This window comes from Metopolophium dirhodum, chromosome 6 (genome assembly GCF_019925205.1).
Source record: "Metopolophium dirhodum isolate CAU chromosome 6, ASM1992520v1, whole genome shotgun sequence".
Classification (NCBI taxonomy): Eukaryota; Metazoa; Arthropoda; class Insecta; order Hemiptera; family Aphididae; genus Metopolophium; species Metopolophium dirhodum.
Window position 1 is genome coordinate 32943181 of NC_083565.1, and position 25855 is coordinate 32969035.

Consider the following 25855-nt stretch of genomic DNA (forward strand, 5'->3'; position numbering starts at 1 on the left):
AGTTGAACATTTTATAAATTTTTAACTAAAAAATAATTATTATGAAATTATAAATTTGATACATTTTGTCAAAATTTGAACTTTAAATGCTTATAAAAATAATTTGTGCCTATGTATTTATAATATTTTTCAACTGCTATTAGAACAATATATCAGAAGTCTTATATTAAATTTTCACGCTTTTTTACCCAACAAATAAAATTTTATTGATATTTATAGAAAAAAAAACTAAAAAAATTTTAAACTGACAATGTCCGTAAACAGCTCAAAAAGAGTCAACATGTTTTCAAAATTTTATGGTAAATAGAAAATGCTAATTTAAACATTCAGTGAAATTTTCAAGTATCTACAGTCATTCGTTTTTTAATTACAATAAAATAAGAAAATTGTTACATATTATGAGAAATCGAGTGAATATCAAATGTTGTAAAAATATAAATTTCAGACGTTCATAAAAATTTAATTTAAGTTTCTTGTAGATATTTTTTTTCATCTGCCTTTGAAACAATAACCTAGGAGCCTTCTATTAAATTTTCAAGCTTTTTTCTCAACAGGTAAAATTTTATTGATATTTATAGAAAAAAAAACTAAAAAAAAAATGGAAATTGACAATTTCCGTAAACAGCTCAAAATAAGTCAAACTATTTGGAAAATGTTATGGTGTATAGGAAATGCAATTATAAACATTCAGTCAAAATTTCATGTCCCTACGGTCATTTGTTTTAGAGTTACACCAAAAACCAAAATCGATGTTCTCGAAAACAGATTTTGCGTAAAAATTCCCGTTTTTCCTTAATTTTTCTTTTGTTTTTCACATCGCTTTTGTAAACTACTGGGAAATTTTTACTTTTGATCTCCCAAAATACCAACTAGATTCACTTTCCTATCATAAAAGTTACTGCTGAAGAAAATCCAAGCACTTTTACTGTCCTAAAAGGTGATGACAGACACAAAAATAAAAAAAAAATTTAAAAAAAAACACACATCACATTGCTTCACTCAGAATCTAAAATATTTTTTATTTATTTATATGTTTACCTAACTATTTATGTAATGAATTTATATTTCAAATATTAACTCGTAAGACCCCCACACGAACATTAACTTTTAACTCAACTGAGTTAACTTATAATTAAATTAACTTTTAACTTTTTGTTATTGGTGCATATTAACTTAACTTAACTGAGTTTAAAAAAACTTGTGCACCCTTGGAAGGGTAATTTACTTTTTTCTCATTTTGTTGTTTTTTACTAGTCTCCATTCCTGTTGATTTATTTGGCTTAGGTTTATATGTACTAAGAGGAAGGGTAATTTACTTTTTTCTCAGTTTGTTGTTTTTTACTAGTCTCCATTCCTGTTGATTTATTTGGCTTAGGTTTTTATGTACTAAGAGTTTTGTGTCAAGATGAGTTGTTATATTAAAGACATTTTTGATTGGACAAGTATTAACAAAACCCTAAACATCAAAACATGGTATGATCGGCGAAAAGTCGCATACGGCCTGTATAGTGGTGACAGAGAGAGGAAGAGAAATAAACTACTAGAGAGTCCAAGCAAGAAAGAAAATACGAGTTATATGTTATAATATTATAAGTCTTAGGTTCAATATGTGAATCACGCGGCAAATTAGGTACACGAGTAGGCACTCAATATTAAATTATTATTGTTGTTATTAGTCTCAGATCAAATATAATAAAAACGAATTGATAATCAATAGTCATTTTACAGTATATAGGCTCATAGGTATACGAGTATTCTAACTCCGAAGTGGTTCATTTCAAAAACTAATTTTTCAGTCAGGAAGTTTTAATGCATTGTCTGTTTACGAATTGTTTATAATAAGGGCCATTATACTTAAATATACTTAAGTATATATATTTAGCTACTTATAAAGTTTAGAAATACTAATATATTGATATTTTGAAAATAACACTTTTAATTACACATAATATAGAATATAGTTAAGTATTTATGTGACCTCTCAAAAAACCATAGGTCACAACTGAATTAGATATTTATTTATGTCTATGATTTCTATAAATATTTTATTTATGTATAAAAAAAGTACAAATTGTTGTAGAGTCGTCAAACAGGCAACAGACTATAATTTTGAAACATCTAACGAAAATAATATTATATTATTTAAATACCGAACCTATATACGGAGTGATATACAAAACTTTTTACACCAAATATTTTTTATGTTTCTTCGTACAGGTAAATATTATATTTTAATTTTATTTTATTTACGCCAAACGGCAATTACAATTAATAGTATACGAACAATAACAGAACAGTAACAATGTTACAACATATAGCTTAAAATTGGAATGGTTTACAAAATGCATATGGAATAGATTACATAGCATTATTGGCGTAACGGACCACACGGGGCAGTGGATATAGTTATCACCGTATGCAGCAGTGTACCTACGTAATTTCGTAATTGGAAATTTTCTAAAATTTACGTTACTTTGACGTGTCTATAGGCCAGGGATGGGCAACTCAATGTTACTATACAGGGTGATTCATAAAGCGTAAAACACTCATTATCTCAAAAAGTATTAATGTTTTTGAAAATATTTTTTTACATAGTTTCAAGTTGTTAAAAAAACTATGTTTTTATTAAAAAATTATATTTTTAAATATTTTTTATCTATATAATTATTTAAGTTTCTTACTTTTTTGAATGACAGCGTAGAGTTTTAAATTCATATTCCAAAGCAGAATATTTTTCTAAGTATTTTGATTAATAAAAATCTAATTTAGAGCGAGTAGTCTAAACATTTAAAGTTTAGATTGGCGGAGTGGAGTGGTATGGGGTTACCCTGCAAATGTGTGTCCACTACTCCGATTGTCTAAACCTTAAATACTTATAACTCATAAACTACTCGTCCTAAATTCGATATTTATGTATTAAAATACTTAGACAAATAGTCTGCTTTGGAAAATGAAATTAAAACTCTATGCTGTCTTTCAAAAAAGTAAAAACTTAAAAAAATTATAAGGGTAAAAAATATTTAAAAATATAATTTTTTTAATAAAAACGTTGTTTTTTCAACAACTTGAAACTATGTAAAAAAATATTTTCAAAAACATTAATACTTTTTGAGATGTAATGAGTGTTTTACGCTTAATAAATCACCCTGTAGAGGGCCAATTTTGAATGCGCGAAAATCTGGCGGACTGGAGAACAGAGAAAGCGAAAAAAAAAACCTAATGTTAACCATTACACCCCTATAATTGTTAACATAATATTATTTACATTTAATATTTCAATACTAGATAAGAATATTGATATCTACGTTTTACGATGAACATTAAATCGATTTTAATAATTTTATAAATATAATAAAATAAAATACAGAATAATCTTAACGTTTTATATTTTTTAAACTAAATTTAAATGTAGCACGGACCAGTGAACAATAGCCGCCAGTTGCTGCCTATCCCTGCTATGGGCTATAAAACTATAATTATCGAATATAATATGTTGATTGTATTAAATATAAAGACAGGTAATTTTATTTTAAAGTTTCGCTGAGAAAAATGCAAACAATACATGTAAGTTGAATTTGAAATAAATTGAAAAACCTAATACTATTAAGACAATAAGACATATAATTTTTTTTGTAAAAATTTAGAACATCTTCAAATAATATTACTCATAATAGTATCATTTTTATATTATCATAGTACCTATATGTTACAGGGTACAACCTATTATACAGAAAGACCTGACAGATGAAATAACTTTTCTTCTAATCAATATTTTAAACATTTTTTTTTATATTTCATTTATATTCACTTGCGTTACACGTATAATATAAAAATAATACGTATAATATTGAAAATATAAAATTTAAATTTTTTTGGATGAATTCAAAATAGAGCCAATTTTCGAATCTGATTTTATGAATAATTTTGATGGAAAAAACATTTGTCTAAGTCAAGTAGTTTATTTTTTGAGAATTTGCTAACATAAGAATATTTCTCAAATTATTTACTAATCAAATAATTTTAACAAATTATGTCAAACGTTTAAATGGCATCATTTTTTTTCTTCAGGTCTTTCTTTCTTTCTTTTTATGGTCTTTCTGTAGTGTAGACATAATAGACATAAATATTATACCTATAGGTTACAATACGCATTATTATTATACATAGTAAATAATGATTATGCTATTACAGGCTGCAAATATCCAGTTTAGATTTCTTAAACAATAATATTATACTTGGATTTGTCGTATATTATTACGTCTAATTTAGAACACCAACGTGGGCATTATAGTAGCGGACGCTATTATAATATAGAAATAAACCAATGCATACCGACGAACAAAACCATTTCGGACACAACCCCATAATAATATATTATATCGAGGTAATATTATAGTAAACAGATGTGCACGTCGCGATATAGTTGATGTATTATTATATAACATAATACTTGGGTATAAGTCGCCGACACGATCCTCATAGGTATAGGCCATCGAACATCCGCCTCGTCCGAATAGTATATCCCACGCGGCATTTGGGAAACGAAAGTATTTTGTGAATATTTTTAAGTGCTCCGCGGATAGTGAATATTCGGCCAACGATATTTTATAAATTTTTTTTCGTACCCAACATTTCGCACTACTGCACGATTGCATAATATAAACGTTGGCTTAATGTTTTTATAAAGTTTCCGTAAAAATGGCTTTCGAAAATATACGGTTAAATTGTTTTGTTGACGTTTTTTTTTTATAAAATATTTTCAAAAATATGAACTTCTTGGCCAGAGAATAGGTATAATTGAAATATTTTCTAATTGTTTGCGCTACTTTTTCCAAATATTTTAACAACTATACCTATTTATTATTTTCGTGAAAATATTTTTACCTATACAACAATAGTGTAAAACGCTCATTGCGGGGAAATAATAATGCAGAATAATAATTGCGATTATCTGTCGTTTGCGTACAATACTCTCCGGTCGATCGGCGTGTTCTCTTCGAGTGACTCGACGATATGGACGCGGCGGGCTTTCGACTTTTATCGGGCGATCATTCTTACGGTCATGACCTCGGTCATGGTTCTGATGATGGTCCAGATGTTCGCCGCCACCGCCGACCTGACAATGTTGGCGAGGACCATAGACATTTGGACCATGCTGTTCTCGGGCATGTACAAATGGCTTTACATGACGGTGTTCAACGGCCGATTTGCCCGGCTCAAGAGCAAACTGACGGCAATACAAGCTCAAGGGTCGGCGGCGCACGGGAGCACGGCCGACGCGTTTACGTTCAACTATTTGAAGCCAATGCGAAACATCAGCATTTGGTATATGTTCAGCGGTATGGTTGCGGCTTTTTTCATAATCGTCAGCCCCCTGTTGACCTATCCAAAGGGGTAATGCGAATGCAATTTTCTTTATCGTTTCCTGCCTATATTATATTATTATAAGTATGTCATTGTCAAAGGTGGGCAAGTTAATGAAAATAATTAACCGTGGCAATTTGAGTTAGTTCAATTAAATTTCCTTCAGTTATGTTAAAGGTTAACAAAAAAAAAAAAAAACGTATTTAACTAGTCACGTTTATAGTTAAGATGGAAAATAAAATTAACTTAAATATCAGTTAAAAACAAGTTAATATTTTTCAAGGTACAATATTTTTAAGTCATAAGCTGCTATAGAGTTTTGTTATACGCGCAAACATTTACCAAGACGTTTAACACTGTGTAAAAAATTTGATTATTGTGATATTATATAATTCGAAAATAAATTACAAAAATCGAAAGATAGTCGCAGAATCAGTATATTGTCTAGTTGATTACGCATGACTCGCAAAGAAAATTAACTTAACTGTACGACAAATGATAGTTAACTATAAAAAGTTAAGTTACAACAATAAACATTTCAACCGAATAAGTTAATTAGTTAAAATCAAAAATAATTAACTAGTTAAGTTAAAAAGTTAATTTTTTTTTAACTCTTTTAACTTTAACATTTTAACAAGTTAATGCCCACCTTTGGTTATTATTATTATTTTGTTTCGTCCAATTTCTTCAAATGGCACAATTTATCGGTTTATTATCTATAGCGAAATACCACACACAGTATTTTTAATATGCAGCAGGCCAGATGTACTATGAACGTCAAAAACTATATGCTTAACCAAAAAGATTAGAAAAAACACTACATTTTGTTTAAAATTGTAAAATTCTTACCACCGTAAATTTAAAAATGACTTATGTTTACAAAAAAATATAAAACTGTCATCGTAACAGGCAATTCAAATATTTTATTCCATATAACTTAATTATTGTGACAAGTAGGTACCTACTTACAACTGACAGTAGTCATTGCTTTAATATTTTTTTATTTTAATAAATAATAAATAATCCATTTTACATTTAAAAATATAAAGTGGGTGTGGTTTTAATCTAGGTACTAAAAGTATGTGGTCCTGTTGTCCTGTATAGTGTATTTTATCTAAAGTGTGTGGTTTGTGGAATCCATGGATTGGACGTCCAGATTATATGCATGCCCCCATTCATCGGCCCCTGACCATCTTGTTTGTATAAATAAAAGGTTACAATAACGAAATTGCATAAATGATATCCGTAAAAAGTTGTGGCTCACAATTATAGGTATAGAGGTTACAAAATACGTCAAAACTCAAAATACGCCTATATATATAGTGCAACAGGTAGCCAAAATGGTAATATTATTGCATTATAGACCTGCGAGACCGTAAAAGAAAATGAAAACCCCGCGGGGAAAAAAATAGGTACTCGGAAAGAAGTCCAACCGTAAAGTTCCTCAACGGAAAAAAGTCCGATTTGATTTGTCGTTTTAGAACCTACGTAGTGATAGTTGGTGAGGTGGAAGATAGCAAAATAATGTGCGATGGAAGGTATTATGTAAAGTAATAATAATAGATGTCAAAATGAATCTGTAATCTGTATTATAATATAAAATATGAAATACCCATAATGACCCATAATGACCCATCATATTCACATATAAATATATTAGGTAGGTTTATAAAAATCGATGGCGCGGTAACGCATAAGAAATAGTCGTTGTCCAATCTCGCGGTTCCCGGGTTACTATCGTATAGTAGTGATTTTGAAATTGGGAAAAAAAATGATTAATTGTGTAACAGCAGTTTATCTATCGACAGGCATCCGTTGGAATTGCTCTCTATAAACAAGTCCAAAAAAAAAAATGTCCGAGTATATTAATTTAATCACTCCAAAAGAATTTATTTATAAATATATATTTAAACTAAATAAATATTAGAAAATTATTAATTTCAAATTATTTCGCATTATTGTATCGTTAATTATTTATATTATTATTAAATTTAAGACATAGTTTAGGAAAAAAAAATAAAATCAGACTTTTCCGTTTGTTAACCAGGTCGGTCTTTTTTTCCGGAGAAATTAAATCAGACCTTTTTCGCCCACATATAATATTGACAAATTTTAAATATCTATATTGTGATCGGACACTAAGTCACGGATTTTAAAGCTTATTATATAGTAGGTACCTACATATAGCAACAACTAATCTCCCCTTTTTAAAAAAAATTGTTTGGGACATGTTATTGTTTATACATTATACAATATAATGTAGGTAGTGTTTCTGTATATCGGATCCAGGAAGTTTCTAGTTCATAATCCCGGGAAGGTCTGATCGATTCCTTCGGGAATATTTTATCGCTATATATAGGAACTTGGTCCTGCGAATAACAAAAAACGCATATTATATTACTACATATATACAACGCACGGAAAAAACAAAACAGTTGTTTGCACTATAAAAATAGTAGGATTGACCGTACATTATAATTGCTATAGGGATAACTATAAGATGAATCAGATTTACTAAAATATTATGGTTAAGTTATTACAGTTATTCGAACTGAAATATGCTATTTTACCTATATTTTTTAGTTCATTCAAACATTAAAAACCGCATTAACTATAAAATATAGTAAACCTAACCATAACTTATAACTATATTTATACAGTAAATCATTTTAGTTATTTTACATATTAAATAGTTATATTTACTATAATTTGTTTAACTATAATATTATAGTAATTGTTTTATATATAAATATATAGTTATTAGTTATGGTTTTTTTTTTTTTTTTTTTTGTTTTTCCGGCCTTTAAGACCATCCCGCAAAACAAATTTCCCTCCAATTTATTCTATTTTCTGCTATTTCTCTCCAGTTTGCTCCTGGATCAACCTCTTTAACATCTTTAACATCTTTCCTCACACAATCTTCCCATCTTAAGCGTGGTCTACCTAGTGGTCTCTTTCCTTTCGGTTCTTCCCTGATTACTGTGTTAATCATAGCGTCTTTTTTCCTCCAGGCGTGGCATGCCCACAACAGTCTTCTTTTTTTGATTTCGTTTGAAATACATGGTCTCTGAAACAAGTTCTGTAGTTCTTCATTGGTTCGAATTCTGCACCACTCTTGGGTTCTTGAGTCGAAACAGGGTCCGTATATACGTCTTAAAATTTTTCTTTCAAATGTGTCTAGTTTTATTTCCTCTATTTTTCTTGGTGCCCATGTTTCTGATCCATATAGGACGACAGGACGTATTAATGTCATGTATATTTTTATTTTTAAGTTCAAAGATATTGATCTCGATTAGTTATTAGTTATGGTTAGGCTTACTATATTTTATAGTTAATGCGGTTTTTAATGTTTGAATTAACTAAAAAAATATAGTTAAAATAGCATATTTCAGTTCAATTAACTGTAATAACTCGACCATAATATTTTAGTAAATCTGATTAATCTTATAGTTATCCCTATAGCAATTATAATGTACGGTCAATCCTACTATTTGTATAGTGTAAACAACTGTTTTGTTTTTTCCGTGCTCCCGACGCACCCTAAATTTTTTCGTAAACGAAAAAGGTCTAGTACTAGTTGCCTCCTAATTTCAGATACATATAAAATTATCAAATATTTTTTTTGTATAAATGTCGTATATTATACTTAAGACTGATTTTTTTTTTTTAACTGAAATATATACGTATATATATATTTAAAAACATAATGACTTAATAATATAAGACGATTTATATAATGTAAACAAGACACATATCATATTAAAAATATTTAATGTAATTTAGTATTTTTATGAAATATAGTTCTTATTATTGATTATTATTTTTAAGTTAGTGATCAAGTTTATGAACCACTAAACTTAATTCCATACGGGAGGCAACTCGTGTATAATATTATACACTACCTGGTCATCGGAGGCAACTAGTGTATATTAAACTTTTTATTTACGATAAGGATGGGAGGCAATTCGTATATCTTGGGAGGCACCTAGTATGTACCGGTATCAATCGCGGTATATTGGGTGTATCCATGTCTGCTTGGGTTATATTATATAGGTATATATATATTAAAAAGCGATTAGCAACCGGAGCAATTTTAAATTTTTGTACACAATAATAATTTTATTGTAATAATTATTAATTACCTATACTGTTCGTATTTTAGCGATCAATCTGATTTTCAATACTACAACAATCCAAAAAGTTACCCGGTGAGCAGTTGGATGCCATTCACGTTGAACGAAAATTGGATGTTTTTATTGGTTTTTGTCTGCCATTCTTTTGCGTTGGTGTTCATCGTAATGGTATACTTGGGAATCGATACGTATTTTTTTGGACGTACATTTCACCAGCCCCCCCAAATATAATTTTTGACATTTTTTTTTTGCGAAACATTAGTGTGCCATTAGTGTGAATTTGTGTGACTATTTTCAGAATTTGTGCGATACTGGTTTAACCGTAAATTCAAAAATATATATGGGGGGCTGTAGAAATGTTCCCCAGCCCCCCCCCTCATAGAAAAAATTACAATTTTCAAAATTTTCTTTTGCCAAACATTAGTGCGTCATTAGTGTGAATTTGTGCGACAACAACCAGAATTCGTGCGACACCCGTTATACTCGGAAAAATCGTTTTTCCATTTTGAGCATTTCCCCAGCCCCCCCTCATGGAAAAAATTACAATTTTCAAAATTTTCTTTTGCCAAACATTAGTGCGTCATTAGTGTGAATTTGTGCGACAACAATCAGAATTCGTGCGACACCCGTTATACTCGGAAAAATCGTTTTTCCATTTTGAGCATTTCCCCAGCCCCCCCTCATGGAAAAAATTACAATTTTCAAAATTTTCTTTTGCCAAACATTAGTGCGTCATTAGTGTGAATTTGTGCGACAACAACCAGAATTCGTGCGACACCCGTTATACTCGGAAAAATCGTTTTTCCATTTTGAGCATTTCCCCAGCCCCCCCTCATGGAAAAAATTACAATTTTCAAAATTTTCTTTTGCCAAACATTAGTGCGTCATTAGTGTGAATTTGTGCGACAACAACCAGAATTCGTGCGACACCCGTTATACTCGGAAAAATCGTTTTTCCATTTTGAGCATTTCCCCAGCCCCCCCTCATGGAAAAAATTACAATTTTCAAAATTTTCTTTTGCCAAACATTAGTGCGTCATTAGTGTGAATTTGTGCGACAACAACCAGAATAGTATAAGTAAAGTACTTGTGTACATTTTAATTGAATGACAAAACAGTTTTTCCATTTTTCAAATCAATTACCTGTATTTTCCTTTATTTCCTATGCCCATACTATTATGTACTATACTTGTGTATATTTTAATTGAATGATGATACAAATATAAAATACATAAAACGTAGGTAGTATACTATTTTATTCCTCTTTTACGCAATACTTAATATACCTTCCATTCTAATTTATTATTTATACACATTTTATCATACCTTTTTTTATCCAATAGATAATGATAAATACTTAATATACTTGCTTACACTCTCTTCCGTGTTTGAAATTATGTCATTGATATTTGATATTAAACCATTTAATTTATTGACGTGAATGATGTGATTATATTTTTAATACCAAAAGTCCGAAATGTAAATTTATCATTTTCTTTATAAATCTATATCAAATATTTTGGTAAGAATAAAAGTATGTTTATAATATTTATATATATTTTTGTATACAGTATTATACGCCACGGTTTTTTGATATTTTACCAAGTAAATTTACCAAATTTACAGAAAATTGGCAAGTTTTTATCAAAATTCAATTTATAGTGTACCTGTTGAATTTTTTCACAATTGTATGTAAAGAAGGCAAAATAAATATAAAATAAAGTATTAGTATTTAATTTCTTTATTAAAAATAATAATTAATAATTATTAATTATAGTAAAATACTAAAATATAAAATAAAAATAATTTTGATCTGTTTCAATTAATTCGTGGTATAACAACTGTCATTACTCATCATCATTTAAAAACAATCCTAATTTGTAAGAGTACTGATAGATAATAATATTATGCGAGTCCTCACTCACTTCTAGTTTTAGGTACGAGTTAAAACTAAAATAGCCAGTTTAGACGTAAAAAATCTATAGGTATTTGATGTCACGATCAAAACAATACTACACACGTTTACTGCAGTGAATACATGGTAAATTCGTAATATAATTTATTTGAGTGTTATTTTTTTTCTAAAAGATTAAGCCAAAATGTGATATAATTATACGAATGAAAAGATTATGAGGTACTCTTAAATATATTTGATTAGTTCAGTCGAAAGAAAATAAGTTCATTAATAGTTATTTAATTATTTTAAGTTAAACTAAAAATTAATAAATATTGCCGTGTATTATAATATTATATGGCCGCCGCCGCGGCGAACGAATCCGTAACGTCACCCGCAATGTCAAAATTTAACATAACTAGCGAACGAATAATCATAAACAAATTTTAGTTGTATCATTACCAGGGCTCATAACTTCTAGCATTAGCATATTTTTTTTGAGAGGTCCTAGAGATACCTATGTGAGCTATAAATTTGTTTCAGATAACCAAGAAGCTAAATTCGAAATTTTATGTTGCATATTTTTGCATATTTCAAAGTATAAGTGCTATTTTGCTTTTTTTCTATTTTCCAATATTATTTTTGCATAATCTTTATTTATTTTTTTTTTGTTTTCAGTTCCGTAGCTTTTAAAACATTTTTTCTTAATAATAAAAAGTAATTATAGCCGTATTAATTATTTATATTAGTAATTAATTCGTGTCAATTAATTGTTCTTATAATATTATAAGAAAAAACTATTTATAACTATACGAGTTTAGATGACGTGCGACCTAGCGAGAGTGTATGCTTGATACTTGGTAATCCCATCGTTAAAGAAATTGTAGCATATGCACTATAAATATATAGGTATCATTATCCATTATTAATTATAATTTATAATTTTTTTTTAATAACAGAACAATCGCAGAATAAATGAGTACCACAAGTCGTTTACCACAATAATTCCGATATAATAATATTATTCAATTTTTTTTATACAAATGTTTTTTTTTCGCATATTTTAGTATTTTTAGTGCATATTTAAGCGCTTATATGAATATTTTTAAGAGCATATTATTGCGCTTATAACAACCTTTTTTAGAGCTATAAGTTATGAGCCCTGATCATTACCTTAGTTAGATTATATTCTAGGTATTTGTTATGGTAATAAAATAATTATCGATTTTAATTATATTTTATAAAAATATATAAAAAAAAATTATTATCAGTTGTATTGTCCTTTAAACAATCTTAAAATATGTAATACTTACTGTTTTTGTCCTGTATTATTAAATTTTTAAATTTGATTATTTAATAATTAAAAATATTAATATTATAAACATACTTTTATTCTTACCAAAATATTTGATATAGATTTATAAAGAAAATGATAAATTTACATTTCGGACTTTTGGTATTAAAAATATAATCACATCATTCACGTCAATAAATTAAATGGTTTAATATCAAATATCAATGACATAATTTCAAACACGGAAGAGAGTGTAAGCAAGTATATTAAGTATTTATCATTATCTATTGGATAAAAAAAGGTATGATAAAATGTGTATAAATAATAAATTAGAATGGAAGGTATATTAAGTATTGCGTAAAAGAGGAATAAAATAGTATACTACCTACGTTTTATGTATTTTATATTTGTATCATCATTCAATTAAAATATACACAAGTATAGTACATAATAGTATGGGCATAGGAAATAAAGGAAAATACAGGTAATTGATTTGAAAAATGGAAAAACTGTTTTGTCATTCAATTAAAATGTACACAAGTACTTTACTTATACTATTCTGGTTGTTGTCGCACAAATTCACACTAATGACGCACTAATGTTTGGCAAAAGAAAATTTTGAAAATTGTAATTTTTTCCATGAGGGGGGGCTGGGGAAATGCTCAAAATGGAAAAACGATTTTTCCGAGTATAACGGGTGTCGCACGAATTCTGGTTGTTGTCGCACAAATTCACACTAATGACGCACAAATGTTTGGCAAAAGAAAATTTTGAAAATTGTTATTTTTTCTATGAGGGGGGGCTGGGGAAATGCTCAAAATGGAAAAACGATTTTTCCGAGTATAACGGGTGTCGCACGAATTCTGGTTGTTGTCGCACAAATTCACACTAATGACGCACTAATGTTTGGCAAAAGAAAATTTTGAAAATTGTAATTTTTTCCATGAGGGGGGGCTGGGGAAATGCTTAAAATGGAAAAACGATTTTTCCGAGTATAACGGGTGTCGCACGAATTCTGATTGTTGTCGCACAAATTCACACTAATGACGCACTAATGTTTGGCAAAAGAAAATTTTGAAAATTGTAATTTTTTCCATGAGGGGGGGCTGGGGAAATGCTCAAAATGGAAAAACGATTTTTCCGAGTATAACGGGTGTCGCACGAATTCTGGTTGTTGTCGCACAAATTCACACTAATGACGCACTAATGTTTGGCAAAAGAAAATTTTGAAAATTGTAATTTTTTCTATGAGGGGGGGCTGGGGAACATTTCTACAGCCCCCCATATATATTTTTGAATTTACGGTTAAACCAGTATCGCACAAATTCTGAAAATAGTCACACAAATTCACACTAATGGCACACTAATGTTTCGCAAAAAAAAAATGTCAAAAATTATATTTGGGGGGGCTGGTGAAATGTACGTTTTTTTTGGCGCTATTTATGCTGTAGGCGGTCAAATTGAATTACTAAATACATCTCTAAATAATAACGAAAACATTTTGGCACAATGTAAGTATAATTAGTATTAAATTATATTACCACAGATCAAATTATAGGTAGGTACTTGCAAAATTGTTGAATTGCTGTAAAAAAAACTGGTGAGTTAGGAGGGACTTTGTATAAAATTATCGAGATTTTATTACTTCGAAACAAATATATGTCATCAATATAAATCGGTAAAAATTACATTTATCTAATTTGTTTTTGAATTGCAAAAAAAAAAGTGAGTGTCACTCTGCTGTACAGTAGGTCACAAGTGGGTCACTATATAGTGGCCGATGGTGTTAAATTTGAATTCAATAATATAACATCGTTGTATACGAAAAAAATTTAATTTGACTCTACGGTAGACATTTTTTTTTTTGATAAGGATTGACAAACTTATGAGGAATCTTGTATTCAATTTTCAAATATTAGATTCAAAAATAAAATTTTCGTTATGAATTTATAACTCAAAATAATTTTTACATTTTCGTGATTTTGTACGTATTTTGTCAAGATTTGAACCTTAATTGCTTATAAAAAAAAAATTGTGACTGGATTTTTAATATTTTTAAAATGTCATTGTAACAATATATTGGGAGCCTTATTATGTATCGAGACAAAATTTGAGCTTTTGAAAGCTACTGGGAAATTCAATCTCTCCAATGCACCAACTATAGGTTCACATTCCCATCGAACGAGATACTGAAGTTGGAAATCAAAGCATTAATTTGACTACGTATCGTGTAAACCGCCACAAAAAAAATATCAAAAAAAAAAAAACACACATCATTCTTAAATCGCTCCGGCCAGAATCTAAAATGTAATCGATTTTGTGGAAAACTGGTGTAACGTAGGTACCCATATTAATAGTATATATTATGTGGTGAGGGCGGGAAGTGAGCTATTTCAGTCACGGTCGACGTGTGCGTCACGAGCCGTAGGCGAGGCCCCCATTTCACCCAAGACTGAAATTTCCTTCCCGCACGAGCCACACATACTATTTTTTGTCACGCCTCTACATTCAACGATAACGGCAAGGGTAATGCAAGGATCTACGCAACAACTAGACTATAATTATACTACAACAATATATTTAATGAAAGAAACGATTGGGTTTTATTTATTTTAAGCATCACGCATGGAGGTTATAATATGATTATGAGATGTAACCAAAAGTTTATACCTAACCTAACCGACGACCGTGGTATAGATTTCAGTGACTGTTTGTGTAGGGTATACACGCGCCGCGCGTGAAATGTGCGCGCAGCACTTTTGGGGATTCCCACTTTACCACCCGCTGGACGGAAAAATGACGCTTTCCAACGCTTCAACCGCTATAGAAAATCAAACTTTCGATGCATGCGTGACAAAATTGAAAATAGTATATTGTGTGGCGAGGGCGGGAAGTGAGCTATTTCAGTCACGGTCGACGTGTGCGTCACAAGCCGTAGGCGAGGCCCCCATTTCACCCAAGACTGAAATTTCCTTCCCGCACGAGCCACACATACTATTTTTTGTCACGCCTCTACATTCAACGATAACGGCAAGGGTAATGCAAGGATCTACGCAACAACTAGACTATAATTATACTACAACAATATATTTAATGAAAGAAACGATTGGGTTTTATTTATTTTAAGCATCACGCATGGAGGTTATAATATGATTATGAGATGTAACCAAAAGTTTATACCTAACCTAACCGACGACCGTGGTATAGATTTCAGTGACTGTTTGTGCAGGGTATACGTGCGTCGCGCGTGAAATGTGCGCGCAGCACTTTTGGGGATTTCCATTTTACCACCCTGCACTTTTTGGGATTTCCACTTTACCACCAGCTAGACGGAAAAATGACGCTTTCCAACGCTTCAACTGCTATAGAAAATCAAACTTTCGATGCAGGCGTGACAAAATAGTATATTGTGTGGCGAGGGCGGGAAGTGAGCTATTTCAGTCGCGGGTGACGTGTGCGACGAGAGCCGAATTTCGCCTAAGACTGAAATTGCAAAAACATACAAATAAAGTGGTCACTCAACGGTTTGAACGGTAAAGAAAATGTAAATTGTAATTTTACATGGTAAATTTACGAGACTCACATCACTAGTTAATCTACTCATTCTAGTCGAACATCTCTGCCCACAAGTAGGACAATTAGTAGGTAAACGTTTCATTACTTCTGGTTATATGTAAATAATGACTATTATTTTTTGTATTTTATGCTAAAGTTTTGATTTTCAAGTCTTGTAAAAATAACTAGTCTCAAAATGAGTCATATGAGTCGTAAAATCATTGCAATTTACTTTTATTTTATTTTTCAAAACTACATAATACATTAGAGAAATTTTACTCTCAATTCACTAATGACACTAATATAGTATTTGTTATTAAAAAAAACCATTTTGTCAAATTGATTGAATTGACTTCCAATTAAATCAACTATGTATAGGTATCTATAGGTGGCATATATATAATGCATCTCCCTATGCGCACAACTATGAAAATATATTAATTTGTTTTCAAAAAAGGTCAATGTGACAAGTAATAAATATTGAGTTTTGTACAAGACGTGTCTATTATTTGTTGATTTGTTATTATAATAATCATTTAGAGTTTCAATAAGAGATGATAACTAGCCATTAAGGGATGTATATAACTTTGAAGTAAAATCAGCTTCTCCGTCGAGATCGGTTTAGGTCTAAGCAATAGATATTGCATTTAATTTTTCTCCAATGTAGTAACAATCATGGTTTATTTTAAATATTATAAAGTCGTAAAATGTACGGACCTGCAATGCAGGGGCAGATCCAGAGTTATGAAACCGTGGGTCAGGACACTTCAAGGGGACACTTATTAAAACCAGATTAGGTTAGGTTAGGTTAGGTACTTGTGTGTTTATAATACCGTATGTGTGTTTTTTGAGAGTTTTTCGAGGGTCCAACTACCCAAGATCTAAAAAGAGGCCAATTTGATCAGCAAACATTAACCGTGAGTCGGCTGACCTCCTGAACCCCGCCCTAGATCCGCCCCTGCTGCAGTGGCACCAGAACCCCGGGTGTCCGTGCCCTTGGCGTCACTTGTAACACGAGCTTTTTACAGCTGAATATCCTTCGTGTACAAACCGGATTTCAATTTATACAGAAAAACAACAAACGCGATGCTACTCGACACTCCGAGAATGTGTAAAACACCACATTCTAATCCTTGAGTATGTATTAAATACGTGACTATTAAACATTTTACATAAAACTATATAAATATAATATGCCGATATTATGAATATGTTAATTTATTGTTAAGTACCTACACGGTGGCGCAACTAGAGTTCAAATCTTGGGGGGTGCTATACAATATTATGAATTTATTGCTCACGTAGTCGTGGGGGGGGGGGGGGGGCTCTCACGATTTGTTGGTCCACGACAATTATTGTTAAATATGCACATATTAATGCACTAGAAAATTCAAAAACATGCAAAGAAACTAAAAATCTTTATAAAATTACAAAATATACCTATTAGGTAGGTATAATAATATGTTAATGAAAAATACGATTGAAATTGTCAGTATACTCCTGCTTAAAAATTAATACAAACTACTGTTTAACTAAATAAATGAAAAAACAATAGAATATGGAATAAAGTAAAGTAATAAAATAAGCTAAAAATAAAAATAAAAATGCATCAATCATTCATAAAAAATGCAACTTTTATGTTTGCAATTACGCATAGAAAGATGCAATAATGCATAGTGTAATTTACGTCTACACAACCAAATAAACGAGACACGCAGCGAGGGGGTCAACCACTATACTTTATTTAAACACTATGTTAGTACGAAAAATACACGGATTTGTGGGGGCTCTGTTGGACTGACAACGACTGACTCGAGACCTTGGTTGGTTCAGCTGGGCATAAAAATGAAATATTAGAAGTTTCAAGACGATCAGAAAAAGTTAAAGCTTGCCAAAAGAGCCCCAAACTTATTTATTTTTGATTTACACAAATTATTTTAAATTTTAAATTCTGACTAATAAAATATTTATTTTATTCAAAATTGTATCTTACATTATTTGTTTGAAAAAATATTTTCTAAATTTTATATCCTTTACTATTTTTTATAGAATTATTATTTTACATACAAATAGTGTTTTTAGGGAAAAATTTGTTAATTTTTATAATTTTGTGGACAAAGAGTATTTCGACATCCAATATAAAACGTTTATTTTATTAACTATAATCTATATCAATATAATAAGTATTATAATATTGAAATGTTACTTACTTTATACATACAACTTAATAGGAAAGTATTTAGTTTACGATATTATACCGTGTCGGCATCATATTCATGAAATTGTATTGAGGAGTGTATTTGAAGTGAAATTTGGTATAACTACATCAGGCCCAGACGTCTCAATTTTTTTTTTAAAAATTTTGGCCAAATGTAAATACTACTGCAAATTTTGTATATAGGCCCTGGGGGCCTTATATTTACCTTCTAATCAGATACTTACCTACATAACGGTTAATATAAATTGGTTATTAATTGTAATATAAAATAATTAATTGTTTGGAAAAATATACCGTTTAATAAATTAGCCTTAATTGTATTAATACCTACATTAGTTTCATTTTTTATATTATGTCCAAGTAGAGCTTTGGAGTTACAGGAAATGTGTTTTTGTTTTATGTAGCGCATAGCTTTTTTGTAACTAGTTCATCACTAGTTTATTTTAAAATTGTAATTGCAATTTTCAGCATTAAATGTAATTTATGTAATTGTTTTACAATGCAATTAAAATAAGAATATAATTGTATTACAATACAATAAACAATTCATAGTGTTAGGTTTATAAGAGTACAATAATAATTATACTCTCAAAATATTTTATTTCTATACAGTATACAGTAATATATTATTACAATGATTGGATCAAACATACCTATACCCATAATAATGTAGGTACAACAGTTAAGAGGCCTCGTTACTGCCGTCAAATTTAGCTCAAATGACCTTAAGCTTTAACAAAATGAAAGTTAGTTTACGTTGTCCGATTTTTATTCCGAAAGACCCGAACTCGCCAGAAAATTGTCTATAGATCGTACCAAATTTATTAATCATTATAGAGACGCGTGGTATTACCGTTCTTTCATCGCCGTACCCTATACTAAAGTTTGACGGACGACGGTTTCTTAGAATAAGTATTTACTATATTGGACATAATCAAGGACGACAATATTATAAATTAACCAAGGAGGAATTTGTATATTTTATTTTTTATTTGAAAAATCCAAATTATTAAAATTTTCAGGTGGGGGCATTTGCACCACCTGCCCCCCTTACAACCCTCCGGGCGTGCCTGTCATGAGGTTCTGCGATTTCAGGTGAATATAATTTTGGTATACTACTACTTAATAACCAAGTACAAACTTATCAGAACTAATGTAATGACAATTATATATAACGATATCAAATTATGTTCTTGTTTTGCAAAAATATTTTCTGTGGTATCCTTGTAGATATAGTTTGTTTAACTCTCGGGACTCCCGAGCTAATTTGTCAAAATTTATATAAAGCGTATGATTACTGATTTTCCGAGGTTCATGATGTTCTGTTGTTTTCTTAAGAGATAATGGTAAGTTTCGACTTGGACTTTCGAATACGAAATCTTTATGATCTATTGTTTTGATATTTCTGATTGGTGTGAGTATTGAGTGGTCTATATAGGATCACGCAATACTCCGGAATGTCTATTTTACCCAAGTATGCTAAAATATACAAAAAATTAATTTTATCATAAAATCGACACTTTACACATTACAGAACATCAACATTTCGAATCAAATTAATTATTGGTAAATTGTAAAGAACATACTTTTCCATAAAAATCCGATCCTTACATCACAATAATACACCTACCAATTATTAGAGAAAAAAATTTCGACACATCTTACTATAGTATTTTATAATTTTAAAATTTAAAGTGTCAAACATGATTGGCTATCGATAGCAGCGAATGTGTTCAATATATTTTGTTGTCGTAGTGGTCTCCAGATGGAAAGGTTATCTATTAAATTATTTCGTTAGTTCTTTGATGTTTAGACGCTATAAAAAAATAAACGCTATAAATATTTGAAATTACAACGACATAGAACATGGGGGGGGGGTGCTTAAGCACCCCCTAAAGCATCCCCTACTCCCTAGCACCCCCGTAGTTGCGCCACTGTACCTACTTTTAAACCATATTATATTTATGCAATCATATTGTAATTGTTGACGTTTGTTTGTTTTGCAGTTATATAACGAATATACGTGAACTGTTTAGCACACTTATAATTATGGATTATTTACATGGAATTACATCGTTGACATTTGCATTATTTCAGCTAACGGTATGCACTATTATAATATTATACTAATATGTGATATATATGTACCAGTATTAAATGTATACAGTAAACAACGTTTTTATTAAAAATTCATATTTTTTAAAGTTTTTTTACCTTTTGAATGGCAACATATAGTTTTTATAGTAGTTTATGAGTCATATAAGTATTTCAAGTTTAGACAAGCGGAGTAGTCGACAAACATTTTGCGGGGTAACCCCGTATCACTCCACTTATCTAACTTTAAATACTTATAACTAGGGTTGGGATTTTATAGCACTTAAAATTGCATAAATATGCGCTATAATATTACTTTAAATATCGCTAAATATGCGCTAAAAATATGCATTACAAACAACAAAATATGCAAAAAAAAAAAAAGGAAATTTATTAATTAATAATTTTTTAATCACTTACACGTTATTATAGGTAGTTACTTAAGATTTGAAATAATTTAGTCACTCTGATCAGAATCCAAATGAATTGACTTTACAACGCATTCAACGCTCGTTCGTCGATAATCGACGATTAATAATCGCAGTAGAAATCGACAAAAAAAACCAACAAATTCAACAGATAATAAAAATTATAGAACCAAATACCTAATACGAAATTATCATAAAAATTCGATCGACAAAAATCTAAAAACACGTTTACTAAAATATGATTTCATAAAATATGGCCGATTTTGATTCAGAAACAGGTATAAAAGTGCAAAAAGTCTCAAAAAGTTCATCAAAAGCACTAAAAACTAAAAAATCACAAAATATGCAAAAAAAGCAAAATAAAATTTTTAATTTCAGTTCTCTGTATCACAAAACACATTTTTATCTTACTATTTTTTAATAAGAAATAAGAAATATGCAATTGTTATAAAATCCCAACCCTGCTTATAACTCATAAACTACTCGTCCTAAGTTCTATTTTTATGTATAAAAACACTTAGAAGAATAATATTCTGCTGTAGAATATGAAATTAAAACTATATGTTGCCATTCAAAAAAGTAAAAACCTTAAAAAAAAATATAAGAATTAAAAATATTTAAAAATATGATTTTTTAATAAAAACGTTGTTTAATTACACAAAAAATTCCATCGGAAATCTCGAAATCCCGGTGTGAGCACCTCCCGGGGTGGTTAGTCATGTACTCATGTCTATAATTAAATTTATCTATCTCTGTACCAAATTTCATCAACATCGGTCGAGCCGACCGTCAAGACAAACATTAATTTATATATATAATATATAGATTGTATATTAATATTTCGTTTTAACATCCATGTCTTTCAATTGGTCAATCAAGTGGTAAAAATAAGGTCTAATTTTTATTTATACCTATCGATATAGGTACCTACCTCATTTAAATTATTGTTTAAGCTATTGTTATATAGATAGGTATAATGAATTTATTTTTTTCCTTGGGATTTTTACACATTTCTATAATAATCTGTACAGTGTACATATATACAAGACTATCCTGAATTTCTGAGTGACTGATTCATAATCGACGTAGAGCCGAACTTATCTGAGATATCGTTTTTTAATTTTCACGGTGGATTAATATTATAACTTCCCCGTAGGATTTTGCAAAATTTTGATTTTAATAGGGATTAAAACGTTAAAAATCGGCAAAAACAAAATTGTACGTGTAAATTGTATACCTATATGTATACAATACTAGCTGATCCCGTGCACTTCGTTGCCCGTTAAATATATCAACTCTATATGACTTAAACTTTGTTCAATTTGTTATTTAATATTCGGTGTATAGTATTCAAAATGTATCTTAACTTTTCCGTTTCCCGGAATAAAAATTCTGATACGCAGCAGTACATTAACAGGTGGGCAATCTACCTGCGGTAGATCGCGGACCCCGTGCTGCTTGTACGTATGATTTAACTCTAAAGTATCAAATTTTTACCGAGTTTGTCGTTTGTACTTAATATAATCAATTTATACAAAATCCTATTATAACCTAACCGTACTAAAATCCGATGAATGAAATAAAAAAAAAATTTTACCCTTTGTAAATATTAACCTATCTTCTTCCCGGAGGTCTAATCTACCAACTTACTATATAAATACACAGACTATAACTATACAGACTAAACTCTGGAACTACTTATTAGATCTTATTTATTTTATTTGACAAAAGTACAATAATACAAATCAACAAATATGCCCGATTAACCAATAGCAACCAATATAATATTATACACAGGTGGATTTTCACGTATTGGCAGTGAATAATTATAATCGTTAATTACTCCACTAAAACACAACATTTTTGAAAATCCTTTCTTATTGCACGGTGAAAATATGAGAAGAACCTCTATTCCAAATTCCAATTCCGTACGTTGAGTAGTTTTTGAGATACAGCGATCAGTGAGTCAGTGGTATTTGGATTTTATATGTATAGATAACTAATTATTGACTAACATTATCGGACTTTATTTATGTCTAAACCCTGCTCCGTGATATCCTCTTTCATTTAAAAAAAACTGCATGACAATTGGATAAGAAGTTTCGAAGCCAAACCGTAACAAAGATTTCCTCTTTTGCTTGATTTCAGTTTTATATATATAGATACGTAATGGTCGCTATTGGTCATGGGAGAAATAATAAGTAGAAATTGAAATGTATTTATTATTGGTTGCCATTGGTTATTCGGGCTGATCGGGTACACAACAAGCGTGCATCAGGGGCAGTGAGTTACTGCACCCAAAAGGAGTTGAACAATCATAATTTTTTTAAGAGTAGTAATTTTTCACGGACAACAAAGTGCATGGGATCAGCTATATTATAATATGATTCTATAATAATAATTCTAACCAGGGGAGGACTGAGGCCCTGAAGGCCCTGGTGGGTATAAGTTGTAAAACTACCGAACAAGAGACTCATGTTACACGAATGTTACACATTTTAAATAAAATAGCTTTTTAAGGAACTTATATAACAAAATGAAAAAAATTCTGTAGAGGTTTATACTTTACTAAATTTAACGTAATAAAAAAAACAAGTTACTTCAATACTAAAATCTTAAATCCTTTTCAATACAAATAAAATAAAAAAATTTCAAAAAAAAATTTAATATTTTTAATTTAAATACTATTTTTAATACTATATAATTACTATTATTGTTTTAAAAATTAATGAATTACGAAGGGCCGTTCTTACAATGTCCGGTCAAAGTTAACCGATACTTAACCAGCCAAATTTTGCCGGTAATAAAATCTGTTATCAGTCGGTTAGCGTTTACTGACAGTTTACCGGACATTGTAAGAACGGCCCTAAGTGTTCCAGAACTTCTACCAATAGATGCTATTGACGTGTATCGTTACACAATAAATTCCAAAAACGAATCTAAAATAACTTTCATAGCCTTCGCGGTTTCAGTTGTTTTATTTTTGTAAATAGTATATAATTGTAATATCGTACTCTTCGTTTTCGCGGTAATCACTACGGTGTGGAATTGAAAAATTATTAAAATTAACAAATAATATGCTCGAGGCCCAAACATAAAATTTCTAGAGGACCTGGGTGGGTATGGCCACTTACCCGCCCTGCCAGTCCTGCCTGCCTGCCCTGGTTCTATCACGTGTTTTGTATTTAGATCAGCGCCAGCGTAATCGAATCAATCAGTGTGATATGTTTCATTTCTGTGAGCGTTTGGCATCAATATCTCAACAATTTTTTTGGCGAATTTATCATACAAAAAGTGCGGATTATAAACCTATTTACATAATGTAATGTCTTGTTATTTATGTATATGTGCTTATTGTACTTACAGCAATTAAGTGTTGGCACGGTATTGTATAACGTTCCTTGGTGGCGATGCGACAAGAGGATACGACAATTGCTGATGTTAATGATTTTGAGATCTATTAAACCAACTTTCATCACAGGGTTTTATATGTACAAGTTAAGTTACGAGTCGTTCATTTCGGTAAGATTATTTTTATTTTATATTTTTTTTTACCTTTTTTGAAGTCCACATCAATGTTAGGTAATATGTATAACTTACCTAGCTAAAGAAAGACGTATACCAATACCATAAGTAGAACATGGTATACAGAGGTACCTATATTCACTATCCACCAACTAGGCTCTATACAGGGTGTATCAGCTAGAACTGACTTTTGGAATAACTTAAACAAAAAAAATATTGTTATATATAATTTATAGTCACTTGCGCTACACATAGATTATAAAAAAATGTATTTTTATTTTTAACACTGAAAATAAAAAAATTAAAAATTAGATTTAAATATTTTTGGATATATTCAAAATAGACAATTTGTGAATCTGATTATAAGAACAATTTTGATACTGAAAACATTTATCTAAGTCAAGTAGTTTATTTTTGGAATATTTTAAGATATCAATATTTTTTTTATTAAATGAATTTGAAACGTAATAAATTTTTTAAAAATATTTTTTTTTGGGAATTTGTTGACATGAGTATATTTTTTAAATTATTTACTAATCATATAATGTTGACAATTTTTGTCATACGTTTAAGTAGCATAATTTTTTTTTTCGTCAAGTCTTTCTGTTCCACTTTGTATAGGGTCCTACCAATTTTCACTAACTGCTTATAACTATATTTATATGAAATCATTTTCAGTTTGTAAAAGCATTATACACCTACTACATGGTGTTGAGGCGAGTCAACGTCAAAGACGAAAATGCATGAGGTCAGATTTAAATTTTAAAAAAATTGTTGTTAAATCTGTATTATGTTTTTAAACAAGTACCTAACATTATTGTAACGACTTATTAGGTATAATCATAATATTATGATATTTTAGTTACATGATAATGATAGTGTATACTATTTATATTCTTATTAGTTTAGGCATTAAAAGTTTGGACGGAACTTTAATCATTGTTTTTAGTACATTGCATTTATTATTTCAGTTAGGTCTAGTAAAAAATTATAATAAAATAATCAAGTCTCCTTTCTCTGGGTGGCTAGTTCATCAATAACTTTAGCAATATTAATGATTTCTATTGTTATTTTTTAAACTAATTAAGTGTAAATTACAAATCATTGTAATCATCGGATGTGCCACACCATTTTTTTTTTTGGTCTGCGATTCGATCGTGAAAAACGCGTGACGAGCTCGAAACTGATGTGACACCTCGATTCGTATGAGCACTTTGCAAAAAATACAACTTAGTATTTATTTTTACATTTAAGATAATGTTCTAAAAACAATAGTTGAATAAACCTAGATTTTAGAGATGGAAAAAAATTTCAAAAAAGTCTTCATCGGGTCATCACACCGAGTATAGT

At 29.9% G+C, this 25855-nt stretch overlaps 1 protein-coding gene across 1 annotated transcript; it reads left to right on the forward strand.

Moving 5' to 3' along the window:
• Positions 1–4927: 4927 nt before the first annotated feature.
• On the forward strand, positions 4928–25252 carry LOC132946149 (uncharacterized). The gene is made up of 8 exons (XM_061015991.1): positions 4928–5394; positions 9527–9688; positions 14111–14196; positions 17269–17377; positions 20465–20561; positions 24170–24274; positions 24347–24502; positions 25184–25252. Exons 1-8 carry the CDS (start codon positions 4928–4930, stop codon positions 25250–25252), a joined length of 1251 nt encoding a protein of 416 aa, XP_060871974.1.
• The last annotated feature ends 603 nt before the right edge of the window (positions 25253–25855 follow it).

Bases quoted from the DNA above. Each gene is read 5' to 3' on its own strand.
- LOC132946149 (XM_061015991.1), top strand. From the start codon at position 4,928: ATGCAGAATAATAATTGCGATTATCTGTCGTTTGCGTACAATACTCTC. The intron at 5,395-9,526 runs GTAATGCGAATG...TTCGTATTTTAG, and splicing joins CTGTTGACCTATCCAAAGGG to CGATCAATCTGATTTTCAAT. The intron at 14,197-17,268 runs GTAAGTATAATT...AGCTTTTTACAG, and splicing joins CGAAAACATTTTGGCACAAT to CTGAATATCCTTCGTGTACA.